The sequence below is a fragment of the Dermacentor albipictus genome, chromosome 5, assembly GCF_038994185.2.
Source record: "Dermacentor albipictus isolate Rhodes 1998 colony chromosome 5, USDA_Dalb.pri_finalv2, whole genome shotgun sequence".
Lineage (NCBI taxonomy): Eukaryota > Metazoa > Arthropoda > Arachnida > Ixodida > Ixodidae > Dermacentor > Dermacentor albipictus.
Window position 1 is genome coordinate 81266241 of NC_091825.1, and position 23325 is coordinate 81289565.

At 48.1% G+C, this 23325-nt stretch overlaps 1 protein-coding gene across 1 annotated transcript in view; it reads left to right on the forward strand.

Annotated features, from left to right (window-relative positions):
• The first annotated feature begins 2010 nt into the window (after window positions 1–2010).
• LOC135910766 (solute carrier family 22 member 6-like) overlaps window positions 2011–23325 on the forward strand; it is an 81515-nt gene continuing 60200 nt past the window's right edge. Inside the window, exons 1-8 of the mRNA XM_065442852.2 lie at window positions 2011–2559; window positions 3784–3988; window positions 5803–6014; window positions 10980–11080; window positions 12435–12589; window positions 13252–13420; window positions 14726–14873; window positions 20058–20155. Of these exons, the coding sequence (XP_065298924.2) occupies window positions 2011–2559; window positions 3784–3988; window positions 5803–6014; window positions 10980–11080; window positions 12435–12589; window positions 13252–13420; window positions 14726–14873; window positions 20058–20155 (1637 nt within the window). The remainder of the gene's footprint in view (window positions 2560–3783; window positions 3989–5802; window positions 6015–10979; window positions 11081–12434; window positions 12590–13251; window positions 13421–14725; window positions 14874–20057; window positions 20156–23325) is intronic.

Here is a 23325-nt window from a genome sequence, read left to right on the forward strand (position 1 = left end):
ATTGATTGAAGCTCAGCAGAAAGTTCATTTGGAAAAACTGTACAGCACCCGGACTGACAGGAGTATACTCAATAAATTACGAATAAATTACCATACCCAGCAATGACCCAAGGTTGCGTCGCTCAGAGAGTTCGCGAGCCGGATTTGAATCCCAAAATTACCCCAAAATATGCACCCGGAATTCAATCAGGGCCGGAGAACGAGCAGAGCTAAATCTCTACTCAAACACTATGGCAATGACGAGGAGACGCTATTCGTGGACGCCGCGGAATATTCAAATCACAAAGCGTTTACAGCAGTAGTAATTAATACAGAGCAAGAAAGCGTACACACGTGCTTAATCATGCCAAGTATGTGACTGAGAAGCTTGATAGGAAACTGAACCTAACACACATATGGCCACCGTTGAGCGACGTTATATACGATGGTGATTTTCATTGAGACCAGCGCTGATTGTCTTCGCACGTTCAAAGTTAAACCGATTAATAGATTTTCACGTGCCGTAACTACGAATACGCTATGAGACATCGTTCCGGGACTCATTTTACAGCGACACCAGTTATAGGCTCACTCCCTTAGTGGTTTTGATTCACTCTGGAATGTAGAATGCACAGGCATAATTTTGTAAAGAAATGATTCGAACTCCTGAACGATAGATTGCGAGTGAAATATACTACCCTTCAGCCACTCCGCCGATGCCGCAGCAAAGAATACTTCACCTGTGCAATACTGTGCCTGTCCTCTTCACATAGAGAGAAATGCTTTATTGCCAGGAAGATGGAGAGGTTGTCTTTACTGAAGCCTGTTACTCAACGCTGGAGAAGAGGTTTGGTGGAAAGACAAATATGGCGCGTGAAGAGGAAACGTGGTTGCACGTTAAACTGGACAATGAGAGCTGCACAGTATATTCTGTTTCTGGGCCATACACTACAGGTGCTTATTCATAAACCAGCGCTGAGTTGAAAGGATATAAAAGATGCCAGTGGCAACAAGCGAAAGGCTGGATAGGAAACAGCAGGAAGAAAGGGTCGTGCCTCTGCTTCTCTACCTCTTCCTTTTGGGTGCCAGCATTCCCGTTTGTGATAACAGAGTCGGTAACGTATGTTTACACTGCGAAGAAGGCGTTCTTGGCTTATCTTCGTCGAGTGCATGCACTGTCCACTGCGATCACGCACTCCCGCGAACCCTGATTATTTGTTTTCTCCTGCTAATTAAAGTGCCCATTGCCAAGCACGAACTACTTGTTGAGAAGAATTGCAGCGCAGTGACAAAAAAAAAAAAGAAGAACGTACGAAATGACACTTATTCGCCCCATCTTACAAATGTCTCGCACACATCTTACGTGTCAGAGCTTTCTTTCTTTCTTTCTTTCTTTCTTTCTTTCTTTCTTTCTTTCTTTCTTTCTTTCTTTCTTTCTTTCTTTCTTTCTTTCTTTCTTTCTTTCTTTCTTTCGTTCGTTCTTTCTTTCTTTCTTTCTTTCTAAATTGAGTAGCTAATCTTTATTAACCCCAATTTTTTCAGGAAATTTTACCATTTATTTATGTTGCCGATAGCTATACATCACAAACTGCACCAGCCAATAAGCTTCGCCCACAAAACACGAGAACTCACGTTTCTACTTGTTCGCGTTGCAGGGTGCGCGGCAGTTATGTTAGGGGCCACGTGAGAGGAAAGCTGACTCTTCTCTCTCACGTGACCCCTCATATCACTACTCTACTCCTCCCTCGTCGGGAACCCATCTCCTCACGCCGCTTCTCAGAACGCGGAACCTCGAATTTTGAAGGCAGAGAGGGATCGAACAAATTCTAATAATGGGCTAAAAGAATAGATGTGGTTAACTTCACCAGTGGCTGGGCAACAACAATTAATTGCAATAATACAACAGAATGAAAATCAAAGAGAAAGATACCATATCATAAGTTGGATAGACTAAACAAATTTGCCGGTGGCAGTCACTGGAAATTACAGAACGTCGAGGAGTATACGGCCGTTGTCCCAAAGTTCTCCCAAATGAGGAAGATGATGTTCCTTAGGCTCACGCACGCGGCAGCCTTTATCGGTGAAGAAGAAGCGAAAGAAGAAGCTCTCAAAATGTCTCTCGGACACGAAGACGACCTCTCGCCACAACCTGAAGCCCAGAACCCGGCGCAGGAACAACAACCGATGGATTACAATGCAACCCAGCAACAACCGGCGACAGCTCCCGTCGCCGACACCGTCGACGTTCTGGTACCGGCTCCGACCAACAGGCCCAGGAAACTGATCAAGTCGACTTCCAAGAATCCGCCTCCACAGATGGACACGACGCGACAAGAAGACGGGGTGATGTCTCCGAATCGCGCTCGACGTTACAGGAAAAAGAAACTTCGCCAACCAGACGAGGTGCCGTCGCCTCCGCAGACGGGAGGAGAAAACGCGGCCCAGGCGGCGCAGGAGCTGCGTCGAGCCAGCGAGGCGGTAGCGTTGCCAGGGGACCACGCTGGTGCACCGGTGGAAACCGGCGCTCCGGTTGCCGTCGCCGGATTCGACGCCAAATCGACGGCGCAGAACCAAGGAAAGGCGAGTGCCGCACCGGGTTCTTTCGCCTTTCGTCCTTAAACGTCAGATATTTAGAAGAACTGGTTGTCCGGCTAGTCGCGTCCGCCTTCGGGCGTGTTTCAATACTTGCCGCGGTTGAGTGCTGAAATTTATCAAGTTTAATAACATTTTTAAATGTATAGCCTGTTGCAGATAACGTAATTGTAGTCCTTGAGTTGGATTATTCGGAGTGGCAGACATTGCTTGCGCGATAAATCGAAAAACATTCACTGAATTAACGAAAACTCACTAAGTATCTTCTGAAATAATTACTTTCCAACAAATATTGCAATTTACGAATGGTAACAGGGGAGCTTGAGAAGCTTATCCACTTGGAATGAATTTCCAGAATAGCGCCAGTTTGGAGATATCCGCCATCAAACTCGCCGTAAAAACGCACTTTGTTCCGCTTACTTAATTCACAAAACGCTATTTTACCCATTGAAGCACAAAACTAACCGGAACGCACATTTATTCCATCCCACGTTTTGGGAAATATCTAGAAACCGGTGTCATCTTGGAAATTCATTTCAAATGAATGTCTTGGAAGCTCACCAACTACAATGCGTAAATTGCAATATATGCCGTAAGGTAATCAATTAACTTGTAATTTTTTGTCAAATAAATTAATATGTGTTTTGATTTCTCGTGCTAGTAAGATCCGCCTCTTCGAACAATCAAGCTCAACGACGAGAATTGTGCTATCTGCCACAGGGGATTTTTTTTCATTCCATAAAACTTAAAAACGATCATGCACGCCGTATATATTTGTGGTTATTTTGGCGTCGTGCTCGCTGTTTTCCTTCGGATTTAGTCTTCTTCTTTCCTTTCTTTTATTGCTTAATTCTTATGGAACGCTTGAAATCCCACTATTGCAGGAGATTCAGAAATCATCCCGGCCGCGGCGGCCGCATTTCGATGGGAGCGAAATGCGAAAACACCCGTGTACTTAGATTTAGGTGCACGTTAAAAAACTTCAGGTGGTCTAAATTTCCGGAGTCCTCCACTACGGCGTGCCTCATAATCAGAAAGTGGTTTTGGCACGTAAAACCCTATAATTTAACATTAAGAAATCCCGCTGCAGAACATTCGAATGCTGCCTCCCCGTTATCGAGCGTTTCCTTCTGTATTCGTCTCTAGGCTGTAAAACCACGCGTCATAACCAGAAGGCATTTCGAACTCACTACAACTTTCACTGCGGAGCAGGAAGGCGAAGTGCGCCGCTCGCTGTCCGCGCAAGGCGGCGACCAGCAGGAGAAGGAGGCTGCCGGTGAACACCAGGCTGCGCCTGGCGAGGACAGCATCGTCGCTGTCTTCGGCGGCAACGGCGCCTACCAGCGGTTGTCGCTGGGGTTCGCCATTACGGCCTACTTCGCCGTGGCCGTCCACACCTTCCTCGACACCGTCATCGGTGAGTGCCACTCGCGCCAATGCGTTGGATCAGCTGCCAGTCGGAAGGGCATTCTGGGCTAACCGAGGGGTGAGGGCTCAGCATGGAGCGAGCCGCTTTGGCTGTCTTCAGGAGCCGTGGCAATGGTGCGTTTACAGGACGGGGTCGGAGTCTTGGGCTATAGTTACTCCTACATAACAACTGGTACAGCGAGGGACACGCAGGCGTTGACGAGCAACTTCGCCTGTTGCACGTTAAGTAACCTCAGTCGTTCAAAATTAACCCAGAGCCCTGTAAGCTATGCGATGTCCCTTGTAATCCATTGTGAAGTCTCGGGTCGTTACGCCCGTGTGCAGAAAGGTTCCTTTACTCAAAGCCCCTGTTTGATTCGATCTATACTCGATCTCAGTAGTTCCTTGCAGTGCTGTGGAAACTACGCGAGCTCTTAGCCGATTAGGAAGGCCGAATGCCCCTTGATATGCGCTCATCCGCGCGGTGAGGTCTGCTCCGTGCCTGCTTGCCATCCTGTTGGCACATTCTCGATGGTTAGTGAATTGACAAAAAAAAAAAAGCTTTTACTACGTAACTGTAAGCTGCGTTGGCATGCATGCGACGGCGGGGTTTCGCTTCACATGTACGCTTTCCCTTCAGTTACCTTGAATTCTCCGTACCAAGTTGTGAGAGTACAACTTATAACTTTATAAAGTTATAAAGTACATAGTGAACCTTATAAGTGCTCACCTGCGCCACTGCGTTTGCTCGGCGTCTACTTGGTGTTTGCTCGCTACACTCATCCCGTACCGTGCTAGAGCGGGGTAGTAAATTAATGATGCAGTGAACAATTAGGCCTATTTAGCGTTCCGCGTCGTCAACTCATCACCAGTGCTAATGCTGTGGCGCCATCTCCTAGCTAGAAATCAAACAATTTTTGCGGCTTGTCGCCCTGTCTATAGTCCTAGTAGTGTAAAAACAAACACTCGATTTGAATCATTACGATAGAACATACCTGACTATTTGGGCTCAACTTGAGGTGAGACAGATACCGTTGTCACACGCGGCACTTTTGATCGCGATCAAGTCCGATCCGGATTGAAATTCTCTACTGCGATTGGCTCCCTCACGCAGCTTGCGCAACGGAGCCACTCACGACCGAGAAATTCGATGCGGATCGGGCTTGATCGCAATCAAAATGGTCCCGTGTGACACCTGCGTTAGTGATGATGGATTTTGCAGCTTGTTTTTTGCTGACAGGGCGTAGAGCCAGTATCAAGCGCGAATTCGGATCGAAGCGGGTGGTGGGCACTGCATGCGTACTGACATCGTGCTATAGGTGACCACGGTTAGGGTGACTATATTACGGTTACCGTCGGTAACTACCACAGTAATTCAAGGTATAGGACTTGCATGGGCAAAAGTCTTAACACGCCACGTATCGCTGTACCATAGCATGTAGCTATAGCAAAAATAGCTGTCTAGTGCTCCAAATAATCAGCCAGTTCGGCGGGAACTATATACCACTGCGCAAGGACATTGCCTGTGTGTGCCTCGTACATTCGGCAGTGCTGCAAGTTACTCGTGAGATGGAGATGATAACGATGACGGATGATGGAGGTGAGGATGAGGTGAAGAGTGAGATTACGCTTGGCGTGAACGCGTCGAAGGAAACGCAATGAGCGTCTCGGGGCCATTCACGCCAGGCGTCTTCTAAGTCAAGCATGGGCTTCAAGTTCGCGCGTTTCTGCATACGGTTGTAGACCCCGTATTTTGTTTTCGCGGGTTACGACTGTCGCTCGTAGTGCTGCGAGTATCTGACCGATTGCTTTCGGCACTTGCAGTGCGCGACGTGCGCTTCGCATGCAGACCGCCAAGCTGGGCGAATGAATCGCTTCCTCCGGAAGACGGCTGGACCACCACGCAGGGCTGGTCGAAGCACGACAACGGCAGCGCCTGTCGTCAGCAGCGACAGCCGGAAAGTGGTGACGTCACTGCTCCCTGCACTGCGTGGCTCTACGCGAACTTCAGCCACCCCAACAACATTGTGCAAGAGGTACAACGGGATAAGAGAGGCGGTAGCACTGGGCTATGGAGTAAGGAAAAAAGGATATCAGCGTTTATCTAGTGCGAAATGCGTTAGCATTACGTCGCACCTCTTCGAGGACTATGGATCCATGCTTTAATCTGCGTTGACCACATCGCAAAGTGTTATCGAGGAGCTCACTGGACACACGTCCTGCCTTTTCGAGGAGTTAAGTGCAACCGACGGTGATCCGAAGCAGACCACCGTCAGTTGCACCATATATATGTATAACATTGGAACATTCGCTTACGAGCTAAATTAACAAGCATGGTGTCAGCATGCACAGGCCATATCGGACACCTACATCACACTCGATGACAGCAGACACTCGCTGTCAAAATTCTGGCTTGAGGAAGAGCGGCAGCAGCAGTGAGAGGAAATGGCCTTTGTGCTGTGTATCGCTTCAACGCAAACTGACAGGCGAGAACACACCACGCACACAGGTATGAGGAGTCTGCAACCCGCTTTCAAAGTATGGCGCGCGTGACCGCGAGCGGCAGCGCGAATACTCAGTTTCTGCAGGAGTAGTAGAACGCCGCCCCACCTCCTTCCTGCGCTGCCTCCCCGATTTCCTCCCCTGCGCGCGTGAGATTGAGCCACAGTCATCGGTGCCCCTGGCGCGCGGTCGCGAAATGCGTAGTTACTATACTTTAGTTACTATCAGAGAGTTACTACCATTCCTTCCCATCCCCCCGGGCTATCACGCGACAGAAGACGGCGCGTTTCGTCTGAGCTTTCCTCCCTTGCGCGCACCGGATTAAGCCGCGATCGTCAGCTCCCCTCGCGCACTTTCACTCGCACATACAGCATACCGCGCGCGACGACGGTGTTGTCGCCCTTGGACTTTCTATACGGGACATCACGGCGACGGCGATGCCTACTGCAAAAATGCACATGGAGTGTCGATATAATTGCTATCGCAATAAAACATTCACCGACTATTACGATAATGCCCAATCGGGAATATGAGCGCAGCTCTATACGCGTTTTCATTTCGCGGTATATTGACTGGTGCGGTAGGTTACAAATGAAGCAAAGTGTGGCGCCACTGCCTCGCTAACCGGATGATTGGGAGAGGCAGCGCGTGGGTGACGCGCAGGCTTCTCCACCGACGGGTTATTTCGTTATTACGACCAATCTGGCAGGCCGACAGCATCCAATAAGCGCCATAGTTTAAGGGGCCAAAAATGGTCGTGTAAGCACTCCGCATACAAAAGCACTTTGCCCTAACTAATCAACTTTTGACGCCCGAGACAGCCGAGCATGGGAAGAGGGCGCGACACGTGCATGTAGTGATGTCAGGTGCGGTGGCGGCGTCAGCCGGTGGCAACACATGCCCGCGGCGCCATCGCTGTTATTTCTGTACAGAGGCTTCCCCCGCATCGAACACTCGCGGAAAGAAAGCAAAGGGGCCCGCGGTACACTCTTTTCGCGACAATATATAAAAAAATGTCGAAGTGTAGATGCAAAGACTAAGCAGTCATAGAGACAGCAAATTATATTTATTTATTTATTTATTTATATTCAATTACCCTCAAGACTCCAAGGCACTAGAGAGGGAAGTGGGTTACAATGTTGATAACTACAATACAATAGCAACGATACAATACAATTAACAACCAATACAGGAATGATGCAAAATTTATGTCGGTTTTGACAAACCAGGTTTGTAGCAACACTTCAAAAAGCATTGTTATCCCCACTGGCGACAACACTTTGCGCATTTTCTATACAAGCATGTGCTGGGAATAAATAAGTCATGACAACTTTCGGGGTTTCGAAATAAAATACCTACTTTATGATGGTGATCAAATTTTGCGAGGAAGTGTAACACCAAGTTGCGTTCGCAAATTTATCGGTCGTCTAAGCTGCTGTTAAGATTCGCTTACTAATTTCATTGCCGAGTGCAGTGTCGCGCACTAACCAGCAAACATGATCATATCTCACTCGATGACCACGAGCACTCGCTATCACAACGCTAGTGTAATGAATAGCGGCGGCTGCTGGTCGCGAAATCTTCGCGCTGCCACTCGTGTCACAGCATCTCCTAAAATTACATTAAACTGCTACACCATAAGTGCGTGGGAAGGCAGCGCACATAAAGCCTTCAACAATCTCAGCTCGCCGTTATAGGCTTTGCATCCGCTGCAGGATGCCTCCATAATAAGGTACACGGCACGCCTATGCGCTCAGCCTCGCGGACAGCGATGCGCAGTCACGGCCGGGCTAGAAGAGAAGACGCATGCTCTTCTCTCCCAGCGCGCGCTTTATCGCGCAACCTTCAACACTGCAGTGTGGGCGTGGCGGAAGACGGCGCACACAAGCCGCCATCCTTCTCGGCTCAACCTGTCACGTTTTCCCTCGCACTCGAAGCATACTGCGCGCGGGGCGCTATCTTATCGCACTTGGACTTTACGGGTATACCATCTCGGCGACAGCGACGGCGAAAACTCTCCTGGAGTGTCCACGTAATAATCGCTGTCGCACTAAAATACGTCTATAACAAAGCAAAGTGGCACATACTTAAGTGCATCCTGCATGTACCGTTATGAGAAAACGACAGCTTATACAGACAGGGAGAACGCCGGAGGCACCATAATATAATTCAGCATGGCTCACTTACCATTGCCTACGGTGCTGTATTGACGCCAGCTGCAACCTTTCTATAGGCTCCTGACCATCCGCCAGCATTTGATGGGACTGGTTCCTTCCGCGTTCCCCCAGCTACTCTCGCATATCTACCGCACCTGTTGCGTAGTTGTCCCGGACTGCACTCACCAGCAAAGCGCCACTACCTGTCAAAAGTAGGGCTGCACCTAAGCTGCCCACATGAAAACCATCTGTGGATCTATGGTCCCTGTTAAACGGGCCCTGACCAGTCCACATAATTTGTGGTTATACGATGGAGGCTGTTGCGTGGCCTCTAAGGAGCATTCTACCGCAAGAATTTTTTTTTTCACATTGGTTCGATAATAGCCGAGATAAAAAGATTTCAGTGCCACGACCCCGTGATTTCAGGAGGCGAGCGTCACCTCCGACACAGGCGCTTGGCCCCCGTCTAGTTTCGCAAGCGAAACTCCTTCCCTGCGTTTTCCCATACCGGAGCTAGATGATCGCGTGACGTGTACGTCACGGGCCCCCGCGCCTGCTGTTTCTTTTTCTCGCTTTCTTGCTGCACGGCGCACTTACGCTGGCGGTCTCAGGGGCGAGCTGTCGCGTTTGTCTCGTTGCACACACCGCACGATTTTGGGGTTCGCCATTACGGCACGACAGCGTCTGACTAGCGGTGTAAGTCAGTGCTACACGAACCCCGAGGCAGACGCAAGCGGATCACAGAGCACGATCTCGCGCTAGAACACGGAAGAAAACGACATAGTTTCGCTTTCTGCGCGCGCGATGGCACGACAAGGGAACACGTATAGACGAAACGCAAGTACATCTCTCTTGCTGCGGTACGAAGTCAAGCAAAGACGCGCAGATATTCGGTTTGTAGGTTTCAATATTTCTTTAAAATTCAATTCGTCTATTAAAGCAACAGATCAAACAAATAACTGATGTTGCCTCGAATAATTCTCAAAGGTGCGTGCCTCTGTAAGTGACATCGCAGCACGGTGATCTACACAGGCGCATTTGCGTGATATCAAGTTCAAGTTCACTTATTTACCACATACATGGAGTTTCACATAAGTGGTTGGAACGAGGGAAAAAAAAGCTCCGGCTCTCCGGCTGTGAGCGCGGCACCCGCAAGGGGAAGGGCAAACGGCGTTTGGCTTGAAATTTAAACACTTTTTGCGGCACGTAGGGAGTTAATACTTAGCAGACACGATCGCTAACGAGCACTGTATGCAGTGCGCTTGTGAGCTCCAAATGGCCAGGCCTAGTGAGAGTCCCTTTAAGATATCGATGGCGTTTTGGATTTGCCTTTCATTTGGTCCTTTCCGCTACAGAAAGTTTGTTATATGTATTTTTATAATCTCCTTGATTTTTTTTTCGGTAAGCTTCAGGGACAAGAGATTTCAGGGACTGCCAGCCTTTCACAGACAATTGAAAATGGTCTTTCAATTGCAACTTGCTGTTAAGTCAACGTCACAGCCTTAGCGCATTGCATGATGTGCTGTAGTTTTTACAGTGGTGGCTCGATCAGCCCCCATCAAAATGCAGTAACAGCCAGGAATAGAACCTACGACCTCCTCAGCATCGATATGTCATAACCCTTAGGATGTCTACGAGAGCGAAGCGACGGCTGTCGAGTTCTTGCTCTGGCTTGTAGTTAGAAAAGTATGTCCATGTATTTGATGTTTCGCTATAGAACGGCTCAGACCCATGATCACTACATGACAGATGGTCTAGACGAAGCAATAGGTGCGGCTTCGGCGTTTGTTTTCTACTCAGAGTATAATAGGTACTCTAGGTACATTTTAATACTACGATATTATTGGTAGATACCCGAGAGACGAGCCGCCGCGAGAACGACAACGAAGTGGCTCGGTGCCCTTGGCGCGAGTGAATGTCTGCTTGGCACTCTGGCTCCAGTCCAGTGTAAATAGCCTGTAAATAGCCTCTTTCGTCTGTGTCTTTCTACACGTAACAATATTTAAATTTTTTTTATTTCCTTTCGTATGCATAGCAGTTTTATTTACTTTGAATGTTGTCGTTTTCGTGAATATTACAGTCGTAACTTCACGAGTTCATGATCCTCGCTTATCGTACTTTTATGTGATGCCTTATTGATTTGCTATTGCAGCTCTTTTTTACGCACATTGACTGTCCTGCTTAGAAGGTCTCGATATAGTCCTTAGATTATGATACTTATACTTCCACGTCTATATATGCTACACTCTTGCGTCTTGCGACTACATTGAACAGTAATGAAAATTGTGAATGAAATGGAATTTAGTGGAACTAAAAGTGCACTCGACTCTTGTTCGGTCGCAGTGGGACCTGGTGTGTTCGCGGCAGTGGCTGCGGCCTTTCACGCGATTCGGCTTCATCGCCGGCTGCCTGATTGCCTGGGTGCTGCCTTTCTTGATCGACAGGTAGGCGAGTAGGCGTAAGCGCGCTTCGTAGCACTACCCTCGTTCCAGCGCTCTCCGCAGACACTTGCCGTCTCCTTAGCCCAAGAGCCCTATACGATAGAATGTAACCGTAATGTTCAGAGCCATCTTCCACCCCACCAGTGGGAGTAACTGGTCAGGAAAATAATCTCAAGATTCCGCAACCTACCTGGTAATGAATCTACTGTCGGCGTCGTCTTGCGTTGTCCTTATTAATACGTGCTACTGTTCGTACCAACGCGAAATAGTGGTGGAGTATTGCGACGCCTACAGTGCAGCTTCGGGACATTCGAGAAGTTTGGGACGTTGCGAAGTCAATATAATTTCTTACACTGCAGAAAAAAAATTGCGGCGACAGCCAATAGCTTAGTGAACTGTTCAAAAGTAACAGTTTAGCAAATTATTATACAGCTATACGAAGTAAGCATAGTAGTTTTATCGGCCGTATAAACTTTTCAAGATTGCTTTCTAACCAAATTAACAAGCATGGTGTCACGCGCACACAGGCAAACGTAAACACATCTCACTCGATGAGCGTGGACGCTCGCTGCCAAAACGCTGGCGGGAGGAAGAGCGGCAGCAGCAGCGAGTGAATTGCCCATCGCGTTGTCTTTGACTTCAACGAGAACTAAGCGACGAGAACACAGCGCCCACGCAGCTATCAGCCCTCGGTGCGCCTTGACTCTGTACCCACCGCAGATCGCTTTCAAGATAGGGCCCGCGCAGCCACGCTCAGCCGAGCCATACCCAGCCACCGCCAACGTAGGAGGCCCCCTGCCCCCCCCTCCCCCCTCCCCCCCCCCCCCCACACACAGACCACCACCACTGCGTGGCGCGCAATGGAAGACGGCGGGCTACCTCCCCGCCTTCTTTCCTTACGCACGCGAGATCGAGTCACCATCCTCGGCTCATCCTCACACGCTTTCACTCGTACCCACAGCATAGGACGCTTGACAGCGATTTTATCGCACTTGGACTTTATAAAGAACATCAAGTCGCCGCCGATGGCAGCGGAAATTAGCCTCCAGTGTTCATATCATTGCTATCGCAATAATATAAACACGTTTTTTTTTGTTAAAGGCATTCAGTAATGATATACGCAAAAAAAGAAAAAAAAAGAACTTTGAAAGTTAGTGAAACATGGGTCAGTTGACTCCCTATAGCCGATAATTAATTTCTCACTATGGTATCGGCCCTACCTGAAATTAAGCACATCAGCGGTCTATAAACGACGCAGAAGCGTGCGTACATTTTCGCAAGCGACGGGGCGCGAAGTGTATACTGTCATTGCGTCGGAGCGCCCGCTGAAAGCTGCCATCTCTTCTCACTCTCGCAGGGCCGGCCGGCGTCCGATGATTCTACTGGGAGTGGTGATGGCTTCGGCGAGCTCGTTGGCCATCTACTTCGTTCACTCGGTGCAGCTGTTCATGCTATTCCGCTGTGTCCTGGGGCTGTTCCTGGCCATCATCTACATCACCAGCTTCGTTCTCAGTAAGGGAGCGAACTCTTCCTTCAATTGCCGGGGTGCACGAGACTAAACTGCTTAAGACTTTGTCCTTTGAATAGGTGGCGTCGAAATGCACGTCCCTGCGACGGCTTCCTCTGAGCAACAGATACGGATCTCGAAGGTCGTGGTTTTGCTGACTACGTGCGCCGGAAGTGGTTGCGAAGCCGGAAACGCGTTATCCTCCCCACGTTCTAGACATCACCTGTGCATTACTCTCATGTTCATGTAAGCAGGGATAGTGCGCAAGAGCAAGCGCATCGCCTTAAGAGGATGCATCACCTCGTAGCCAGATCCGACTGTCCGCTTAAAGTGCAGTTAAACGGAAAACATCAGCGCATAGCGCTGATATATGTCAGCTTGCAAGTTACTCCAGCTTCTTCGCAGTTTTCGAACTTCGACAACTTCGCGAGCAAGCGTTGTCTCCGAAAAGCCGGCGAGTTAGCTGCTCAAATGTCGGCAATATATTGGCACCGCTACGCTAGCTATATAGTACAGCACCGCTAAGTGGTCGAAACGCTGCAGTTTCATGGCCACCTGTTGCCCATCCGGCCTACTTCGTGTCCTTCGCGCCATCATATTTAGTACTGCCAATACCTTCGCAGGCCTATGCCATTACTGTACACACGGCTTGCGTGCGCAATCGCAGTGTTCGAGATCGTGTCGAGCGAGTACGTGGCGCTGTTCGCCCTGATCTCACAGCTTGGATTTTCCTGCGGGCAGCTGTTCGTGGGCATGCTTGACAAGCCCCAGCTCACGTGGCGATGCGTGCAGCTGAGCTGCTGCCTGCCCGTCTGCGCATGCGTAATCGCCATCATGTGAGTCGGTCACTCTGCACAGCCGAGACAGCTATAGAGTGGTGCACGCTTAATCTGTGCGCCTGTAAGGAACAGCTCTTCATTTTTTTCCCGGACAGATTTTCCTTAAAGATCTCCTGTGACGGATATATCTCTTCTTCAGTTGTCTGGCGGATTTCTGAAAGAGGCATTACCTGCATGAAAAATTGCAGCGCCCAGGAAGCTAAATAAAAAGTTCACTGGTTAACTTGATACAAGCTGATAATACCTGCATGAGAAGCTGTAAGCCCAAGAACCTAATTTATAATGTTCAATAAATACATTCTTTAGTCATTCACATTGGGGCACATGTTGCAAATTTCAAGGTTGAAATCAAGGAATAGTGAATTTTATTTCTGCCTAGCAGAAATACTAAGATTATCATTACCGTCTCGAGATAATTGTTCTTAAATTATGCCACAGAATGCATTGGCGTTTCAGTTAAGCATCCCAAAACGTCCTCCTAGCAGTTGGGAACAATCTGAACTGGAACGGCAATGTAGTTCGTGGCACATTTCAGAGCGTTGTTGCATTTAAAATAATTTGAAGGCTAAAGGTAGATTTCTAAAATTTGTGCACCATTTATTGTGCCATTTATTATACGATAATCGTCGCCAATCACGCGTGCATATCCTTTCGTTAACATTATGCTCCCGCTGCTTTCCTGTCAGCAAGGATAAAGATATAGGATGCCGAGCCATGCATGGCATTCCCGATAGTAAATTGCTCAGTGCGAAGTGTTAACGAAGAAAAACGCGCACAAGATTGATGACGATCATCGTTGTGCGGCAAAATTACGCGCTATGCAGTGTGTGGTTTAATATTGCAAATATAGAATGTAAAACAACACGGCATTAATGAGAGGACATTTCTGTTCTTGCTAATCAAGTTCAGAAAATAAAACATATGGCTAGTTACGACAAAATGGAAAGAAAGAGGGCTAGGAGAGCGCTAATTACCGACACAGGCAAAAAACTCATCGTACATCAGAAATTAGTACTCACCTTGTCCCCTACCTTTCTTTTATTTCCATTTTGCGCCAAGTGGCCACGAGCTTTATGAAATGAAAGTGTTGAGCATCAATCGGCTGGCACAGCGACACGCAGTGTACTGTTCTTGTTTCATGTTTCTTCGCGTGCTATTACCGCTTGTAAGCATGAACCAACTAGCTCACCTGCAAAACTTATTAGTGTATGGTTCCTATCAGAGAATCAAATATCGCACGATCAACAATACTGGGAACATCCGTCGAGACACCATCTCAATTTTGACATGCGCCTAATGCAGCGCCGTGAGCGAATCTCCGCGGTGGTTGGTGGCGCGTGGCAACTTGGACCAGGCCGAGGCGGTGATGATGCACGCCGCGCGGCTGAACGGCGTCCGCAAGCGGAAGGCCCAGTTCCTCTGGCGGAAGGCGTGCAACGAACTCGAGAAGGTAGGTGGCGCCACGTGTACAGTCGCGGCGCCTGCTTTGGCCACGCAGCGACGACGGAGGATGTGTTATACCAAGGACCTTCATACAATAATTACCAGAGGGAACTCTGGCGCTAGTGTCTATATGGGAGTTATACGGGGGCTGCAATGGGAGCGATTGAGCCACCGTGGGAATTATGAAGAGACGTTCATTTAGGGATCGCCAGGAGGCTTCTTAGCGCGTGTTGTAGGCATTTTGTCCCTAGGCATGGCAGCATTGGCTGGTGGGATCGAGTTTGTTTATGCTCGGACGCTGGCTGCCGGCGGGGTAAAGTATAGGTGAAGGAGCGGGCTAAGTAAGTAGTTTTAGTAGTAAGTAGCGGATCGTAGCTTTCTCGCGCCTTACGGCGATGTATCTCGTAAATAACATCGCATATGTTTTTGTGGGAGCAGTAGGGATTGTAGTAGAGCCTGGGTCGCATATATTGAAAATCTAGAAGGCAGAGCAGAGCGCCTTAGCAACCACAGTTGAACGCAAGTGGCCAAAAGGCCGCCGGTGACGATGACTGACCGAGCAGCAGCGCCGCAGGCGCGAGAAAGTCTGTCCGACGTACTTTCAGAGGCAAAGTTCTGACTGGTGTTGCAGAATTGGCGAGACGCGGTGGTGCTGAACTTAGCCTCACAAGTTGGCGGCTGGACGTACTTATATTTATTCAATCGTGCTTTTTACTAATTGTAACAACGTGTCATTATTTCTCATTATTGGCGGCGCCTCCGGTACACCAAACGATGTCTCCAGGACGCCGCCGACGCCTTCGCGTGCCAGGGGTCTGTAAGATCAGCTGTCCGCAATAGCGTACAGCAAAATTTTTTTATGCGTCGTCGGCCGCCCTGCTTTTATGCCCGTCGGCCGCCCTGCTTCCAGCTTTGATCCTCCGATATCCCTTGGGTGCCCTAGAGATCCTGCGCCGCCTACTTATATTGTAACCTCAGGTGCTCAGTGTGCCCTCCTGGAGCAGTGCTTGTAAAAGAGCCAAGCTATCGTCGCGATGAAAAAAGCGACCCGCGATTTATACAACACCAGTCAGAACATTTCCCCTTCAGACACAGCGATCACTGAATGGGGCGCCCGTGCCTTGCCTCACCGCGCGGGCAGCCAGTGGTGGAGCGTAAACAAACTCGACTGCACTCCACAGTGCCGGCATGTCTAGAGGACAAACGGATACAACACGCGCTAAGAAAGCTCCTCCTTAAGTGCCTAGGCAGCGTCATATATTCGAAGAGCAAAAGCCCCCAGATTTTCTCTCTCGCGCCCGCTCTTACTCGCGCTTGCGCACAAACGACTGGCGATCCTTCAAATGGACGTCTCGCGGAATTATGAGAAGTACATGGATTTGCCTAAACTTCGTCCTCCTGGCTTCAAACGGCTTTGTGACTTTGCAAACTCGTCATTTTCAACAATTCACTGAGTAATAAGTAATTAAATGAACATTATTAAAATTGGCCAATAGCAGGATTCGAGCACAGGACGTTTAGCACAGAAGCCAGATACTGAAAAAATTAAGTCACGCGCGCACGCATCGATAGGCGATGTTAAACTCCATTATGAATTTATCGCGGGCGTGGCAGTGCCTTTAGATGCTTGGCGCGTTTCGATTCGGCCACCTAGACAAGCTCGATCGTTGCCCTTAGTAGCGATTGCGCGTATTCGCAGCGTCTTCTGCATCTCGAAGGGTACAGATCGCTCTGAAAGCATATAAAGCATAATATACACAGCCACAAAAACATCTGAATCCACAAGCAAGAAGATCAGACAAATCCATGTAATTTCCATCATTCCCATGGCGGGTCAACGACTGCAGCTCCAGAGTTCCCTCTAGTATATTGTAGGAAACTCTATGTGATATACAACAGGGGATGCATGGCACGATTGCGAACTGGATGCGACGTACGAGAAGCTGTCTTATGTCTTGAACCACATCCAACAAGATTGCAACAGGCCACAGCAGTATACTATAGCATATATTAACGGCCGTACTGCCAACGCGCTCACCGGCCCGTCGTCGCGTTGGACGCCTCGACATGGGTCTCCTGCTTCCCTTGCATGCAAGGTTTCTTTCTTTCTTTCTTTCTTTCTTTCTTTCTTTCTTTCTTTCTTTCTTTCTTTCTTTCTTTCTTTCTTTCTTTCTTTCTTTCTTTCTCACAGTCACACCAATCGATAGCTGTTACGGAATTTTACAGCCGTCGTCGGCGTCTGTCACAACATGATCCACAAAGTTTTTATTTGACTGTGAAGATTTTTTTTCTTTGAGAAACCCGCATGGGCTTCCTTTGTAACTTCGTGCGATTTACTTTGGGATGGATGACAATTTATCCCCTTCAGTCTTTTTTAAGGTAGAGCTCCAGCAGAACCGTTCTCGCAAGGCAGTCGCAATGCCGTGCTGTCGTTAGGTTTGCGCCGGTACCGTATGGGGCTGCTGTTGGAGAGCCACCACTGTGCGGGCTGCTATTGTGAGCCACCACAATACTTTCGGGATTGGCCCACGTATGCGGGGTGCTTACCGGCTGCTTCACCTCCGCCGAGGGTCGGCGGGGTGTTGTCTTCGGAATTGGCCCACATATGGGGAGTGCATAACGCCTGCTTTACCTTTGCCGCGGGTGGGCCCGGCGTTTCACTACTTTCGGGACTGGCCCACGTATGCGCGGTGTTTACCGCCTGCTTTACCTCCGACGAGGGTCGGCCCGGTGTCGCACTATGTTCGGGAGTGGCCCACGTATGGGGAGTGCATAACGCCTGCTTCACCTTTGCCGCAGGTCGGCCCGGCGTTGCACTACTTTCGGGATTGGCTCACGCATGTGGGGTGCTTACCGCCTGCTTCACCTCCGCCGCGGGGTGACCCGATATTGCAGTACCTTCATATCGACCCACAGCGGAAGTTAAACACAGCTTTTCGTTTGAGAGCTTGGACTGTCGTCAGCTTTCGCTGCCATTCCAACTTCGCAGAGTGGAATGGTTGTCAAGTTTTTCACTCCTTTTGGATGGCGGTAGTTATCGGCATCTTCTGGAATGTGGAGGCCAGTTTTATCATCTATTCTCGGTCCCCGCGCGATGAACTCAAGATGAATTCAGTTGTCACCATCTATTGCATCAGGCAGGACGTAGTTTATTGTTTTAATTATAATATTTTGTTTGATTATAACGCCTAATACAATTTTTATGTCACCATCTATTCAACGATCACGCGCATCGCTGTTGCTTCGTTATTTCTACCTTCTTTGTTTAGACTGATCCAGGGGCCAGGAAAGGGACTCGGTTCATAGTCAGCTGGTCTTATGCTCGTGGTACGAGTTGTGGCCGGAGAAAACGCCGTTTGCGTTTAACTTTTCCTTTTGCTTCATTGTTTCCTCGAGTGACGGCTCGCCGCGACGCTGGCAGATCCTCGGAACCATATATCCGCGATAGGGATTACATAAGGTCGAAAATAAAATATTGCAAAACAGCGTCCATAACCAGACCCTGCAATAACCGTTCAACCCATACGCCCTTTCCCAGACGAGGTAAGGTCACCCCTTACCGCGTCTGGTTTTTCCTTAATTTTACAGCACATATCGTGCAAAATTAGCAACTGGAAACAAGTGTCGCAAGGTGATGACAAATTAAGCGATCTACTAAGGGAGAAAGCCAAGCCAGCCAAGCAGGGAGGGAAGGCGAAAATTGTTTGTGGAAATATTGATGGATCAACATCTTTTTACTTAAAAGTGAAGTAGAGAAAAGGTCGCCGGAAGTGGAGAATATTTCCATGTGTTTTGAATGACTCTTCTACAGTTACCAATCGAGCCGCCTGACGTAGCCATTTCCCTGCTGTTCTAATGGGGGTGTTTTCCTAACCTTCCGCGGTGGGCACAGTACGTCTAGAACCGCAGCGTCCTGCGTTCTACTTGGTTGTACGGGACTGGTGACCACGCATCGTTACGCAACTTCCCAAATAACAACATGAGTCGCTTTTGGCGCTTGGTAGAGCAGTAAAGGATGGATCCAAAAGAACTTTGATTGTTCCGCAAATATACATTTTCTGAAGCTTGACAAGCAATCACTCGGCAACTGAAGTTAAAAGAAAGCTCGGAAAAGCCGCCTATTCCAGACTTCCAGCTTGAAGTTGAAAACTAGAAAGCTGTTTGTGGTGACGTGATTTTAAATGCGCTGATCTAATACATCATGAGGCTATACCACTCATTTCACAGTACTTCCCTACATTCGTAAGGTTTCCCATTATTTTGTGTTTTTACTGGTTTCTTTACGTTGCTTTTTGGGTGCACACGTGTGTCTGATCTATAAAAAGCTCGGCGTTCGTTTCATTAAATCATCAGTTTTAGTACCGCTTCCTTCAAGTCTCGTGTTTTGCTTGCGGTAACTTTTTAAAAGCATGAATCATTAACCGGCCTACACCAACGCTCTGATATAGGTTACGTTTTTTTCCTCTTTACGGTGGTCCATGGCATTACAGATTGTCCAAAGATTCATAATAATGTCCGATATCCCGCGCCGCAAAATTATGCCAAGCAACATTCCACATTTTCTGCCCGGCCTTGTTGCATTAAAAACTCGTATGGCTTGCCTCTAAGGAACATGCAATAAATATTCTTCCTGTATTGATATATTTAAGAGTTCATTTCCTGGGTTTTTTATAAATGTAGATAATCATGTTGTGTGATTAACTCCATTTTACGCCTGCCTCGTCTTTTCTGTTTCCCTATTTGTTTCTTCGTCTCGCATTGTTTTGTCTACCACATAAGTATTCTTTTACACTTTGTCTTGCGTATTACTCCTAACGTGCACCAGTACGAAGGCTCTGTAGGTGTTTCTGGGCGCTATAATAAACATTTGATTGATTTATTATTATTATTATTATTATTATTATTATTATTATTATTATTATTATTATTATTATTATTATTATTATTATTGTTGTTGTTGTTCTTGTTGTTGAGAAAGAGTTACATACATGAGCTCATTATTGTTCTGTGCTTTATCGCTTGCACGGACAGTGATTTCTGGAACAAAGTATGCTCGCCTTCGTACTCGAAAGAACATTCGAAAGAATGGCCAAAAGCTGTTTGAGGGGACGGCAATGTGCTGGTCTCACGAGTGGTTTACACCCCTTTAAATTTCTTACAGCTGTTTTTTTTACTTGTCGTGTCTTTGCAGTCGCAAGAGCGCTGGTCCATGGTCCTTCGCACGCCTTTTCGCGGCTTGCTGATGTCCTCGACGAACTTACACTTTATCCTGGTCATGCTCCTCACCAGGTGCGCCACCATGAACGTGTCCCACCATTGAGTTCCTGTGGCATGCAGGACACAATTTGAGGAAAAGGATGTCTTTGTCCCCAATGAAGATTTTTTCTTGCTTTATACGTTAACTTTTACAGAATTTTTGAAAATAGCTACTTGCAGATAAGATAGTGCTATTCCTTGAGCTAGGTTATTGAGAGAGCCATCTGCCTCTCTGACGCAGAGTGCATTACTTACACAAGAACTCTAAACACATATTCATGTTATTAACAAGAAATCACTAATGTACCTTCTTAATACTTACTTTACACTCCCTATTGCGATTAACGAATTGTAGCCGGTGAGCTCGAAAGGCGTATGTACTTGGAGTAAATTTCCAGAATGACGCCAGTTTGGAGATATGCACCATCGAACTCGAGGGGAAAACGCACTGTCGTTCCACTTACTTTTTTTAACACAACGATTTTTTATGCATTGAAGCACAAAAGTAACTGGTACGCCATGTATTTCGTCCCCCACTTCGAGAAATAATACCTCCAAACTGGCGTCACCCTCGAAATTGATTTCGAGCGGACACGTCTCGCGAGCTCACTGGCTAGAATACGTCAAATACAACGTGTGCCGTAACGTAATTGATCAAGAAGATAATTAGTGGACTTTTGTTAGTTAATGACATGCGTTTCGATTTCTCGTGCTAGTAAGGTGCGCTTCTTCGGGTCATACAACTCAAGGACAAGAATTATGCCATCTGCCACAGGCGATTTTAAGAAATATTCCACAAAATTTAGAAATGATCGTTGTGTTGTCATTGTGTTGTAGTTGTGTTGTCATTGTGTTGCCATTGTGTTGTGTTGTCGTCTCCCTTCCGTCCTTATTTGCTGGCGCTAAATATGCTTTCAGTTTACCAACACGCCCAACAAATGGCAATGCTAGAAATGATCACCCCGTACACGCGCTCGTCACCTTCGTGAACGCACTGTGAGTTACGTGAGAGAAGAAGTATGCAACAAAACGGAACGCCCTATGAAGCCTGAATGGGGTCAATTGGCAATTTAACCCCTGTGCCCGGCATTGCTCAAGTTTCTCAAAAAAAAGTCCAACGGAAGCGCTTGCTTCGCGTGCAGACTGTTTCGGTGGAGACGTTCATTCCTAAAGCGGCACGTTAAAGATAGCAAGGTTTCTATTTGTTTTTTTTTTCACCTAGAGAAAGGGGGACGATCGCATTCTCAAGGAAGCACGCAGCTATTCCATAAGCTCTCGTGATGTGACGTCACTCGACAAATATACGGATACACGATATACGGATATACACGATATATATATACACGATATACACGATATACCGATACACGCAGTTATTACGCCCGATGGCCTGTATCAGTTCAAAGTGATACCTTTCGGTTTGTATAATGCCCCGGCCACATTTGAACGAATGATGGACGTCCTCCTACATGGTTTCTAGTGGTAAATCTTCCTCTGTTACCTGGAAGACATGATCGTTTTTTCTCCGAATTTGGCGACACACGTCGAACGCCTATCTACGATCCTATCTGTTTTTCGTCAGGCGGTGCTACAATTAAATTCGTCCAAGGGCCACTTCGGTCGTCGGGAAATCTCTGTGCTCGGGCATCTCGTCGATTCCTCTGGTGTACGCCCTGATCCCGATAAAACACGGGCAGTGAAAGACTTTCCCGTGCCAACATGTGCCAAGGATGTTCGCAGCTTCTTTTGGCCTTTGCTCCTACTTCCGTTGGTTTGTTCGAAATTTTGCGAACGTTGCGCGTCCTGTCAAACAGCTAGTTCCTCAACAAAGACGCCGCATTCATTTGGGGCCCTGAGCAAGCTGGTGCTTTCACCGAGCCGATTGGGCTGCTCGCCCATTCTCGCTCACTTTGATGCGTCAGCTCCAACAGAAGTCCGTACCGATGCCAGTGGCCACGCTATTGGCGCTATCTTAGCACAGAAACAACAAGGGCGAGAACGTGTTATTGCCTACGCCAGCCGCCTTCTTTCCTCTGCTGAGCGCAATTATTCCATCACCGAACGCGAGTGTCTGGCTCTCGTTTGGGCAGTGGGTAAATTCCGCCCCTCCTTGTACGGCCGCCAATTCACAGTCATCACTGATCACCACGCTCTGTGTTGGCTTTCGTCCCTCAAAGATTCTTCAGGGCGCCTTGGCCGCTGGACTCCGCGCCCTCAACAATGCAGCTATTCAGTTGTATACAAAACCGGCCGGTTACATCAAGATGCGGACTGCTTGTCGCGCCATCCTGTCGACCCTCCTGACGTTTCTGTGGCCGCCATACCTGTCACCGTTCTCTGTATGGCTGCTTTTCGAGATATTGGAGCCGAACAACGTCGGGATACCTCCTTACAAGACCTTATTCAACGGCTCACTTCAACGACGCCCGATCCTTCCCTTCGCATGTTTGAACTCCAAGATCGTATATTGTACCGCTCTAACATGCGCACGGATGGCTCTGCCCGACTGTTCGTTGTGCCTGAGCATCTGCGTCAGACTGTTCTCGCCCAGCTTCATGATATCCCGACTGCCGGTCACCTTGGCGTGTCATGGACCTATGACCGCGTTCGTCGGCGCTTCTATTGGCCTGGTCTATACCATGACGTCTGCCGTTATGTTGCTGCGTGTGGCCTTTGTCAACGACGCAAAAAGCCAATCACCAATATACGATCACGCAAAACATTACAAGCGCGCTTATTCGCACACCCCGTTTGACCCCGTTTGGTGAGAAGCGGTGCATTCAGATATCGCGAACGAGCAAAAGCGCTGCGGACCTATGTACGTCTTTTTCCAGGCAATCTCATAGCACGTGTAATGCCCGAGATGGGCGCTCGGCTCCAGCCTTCAGCGAGTTATCCTTGAATCCACTTTCATTTGCTTATTATTTCCGCGTTTCAATTAACAATAAGTGGATTATCGATATGATTTCATTGGCTTCATTATCTGTTGCATTCATTTGGTTGAAGCCAAGAAAAATTCGAACCCGTGGGGTTCCTTTTGCGAAGCTGCTTTTCGACGGGACGACACGAAAAGCAAGGACGTCAAGTTCGCGCTCCGTTGAGTGAGTCAAGCAAGTGGTGCTAAAAAAAATATTTGTTCGTAGCTTGCAGAAAGGCAAAACGGTGAACTACCGCCATAGCGAGGTACCAATATACTGAAGACT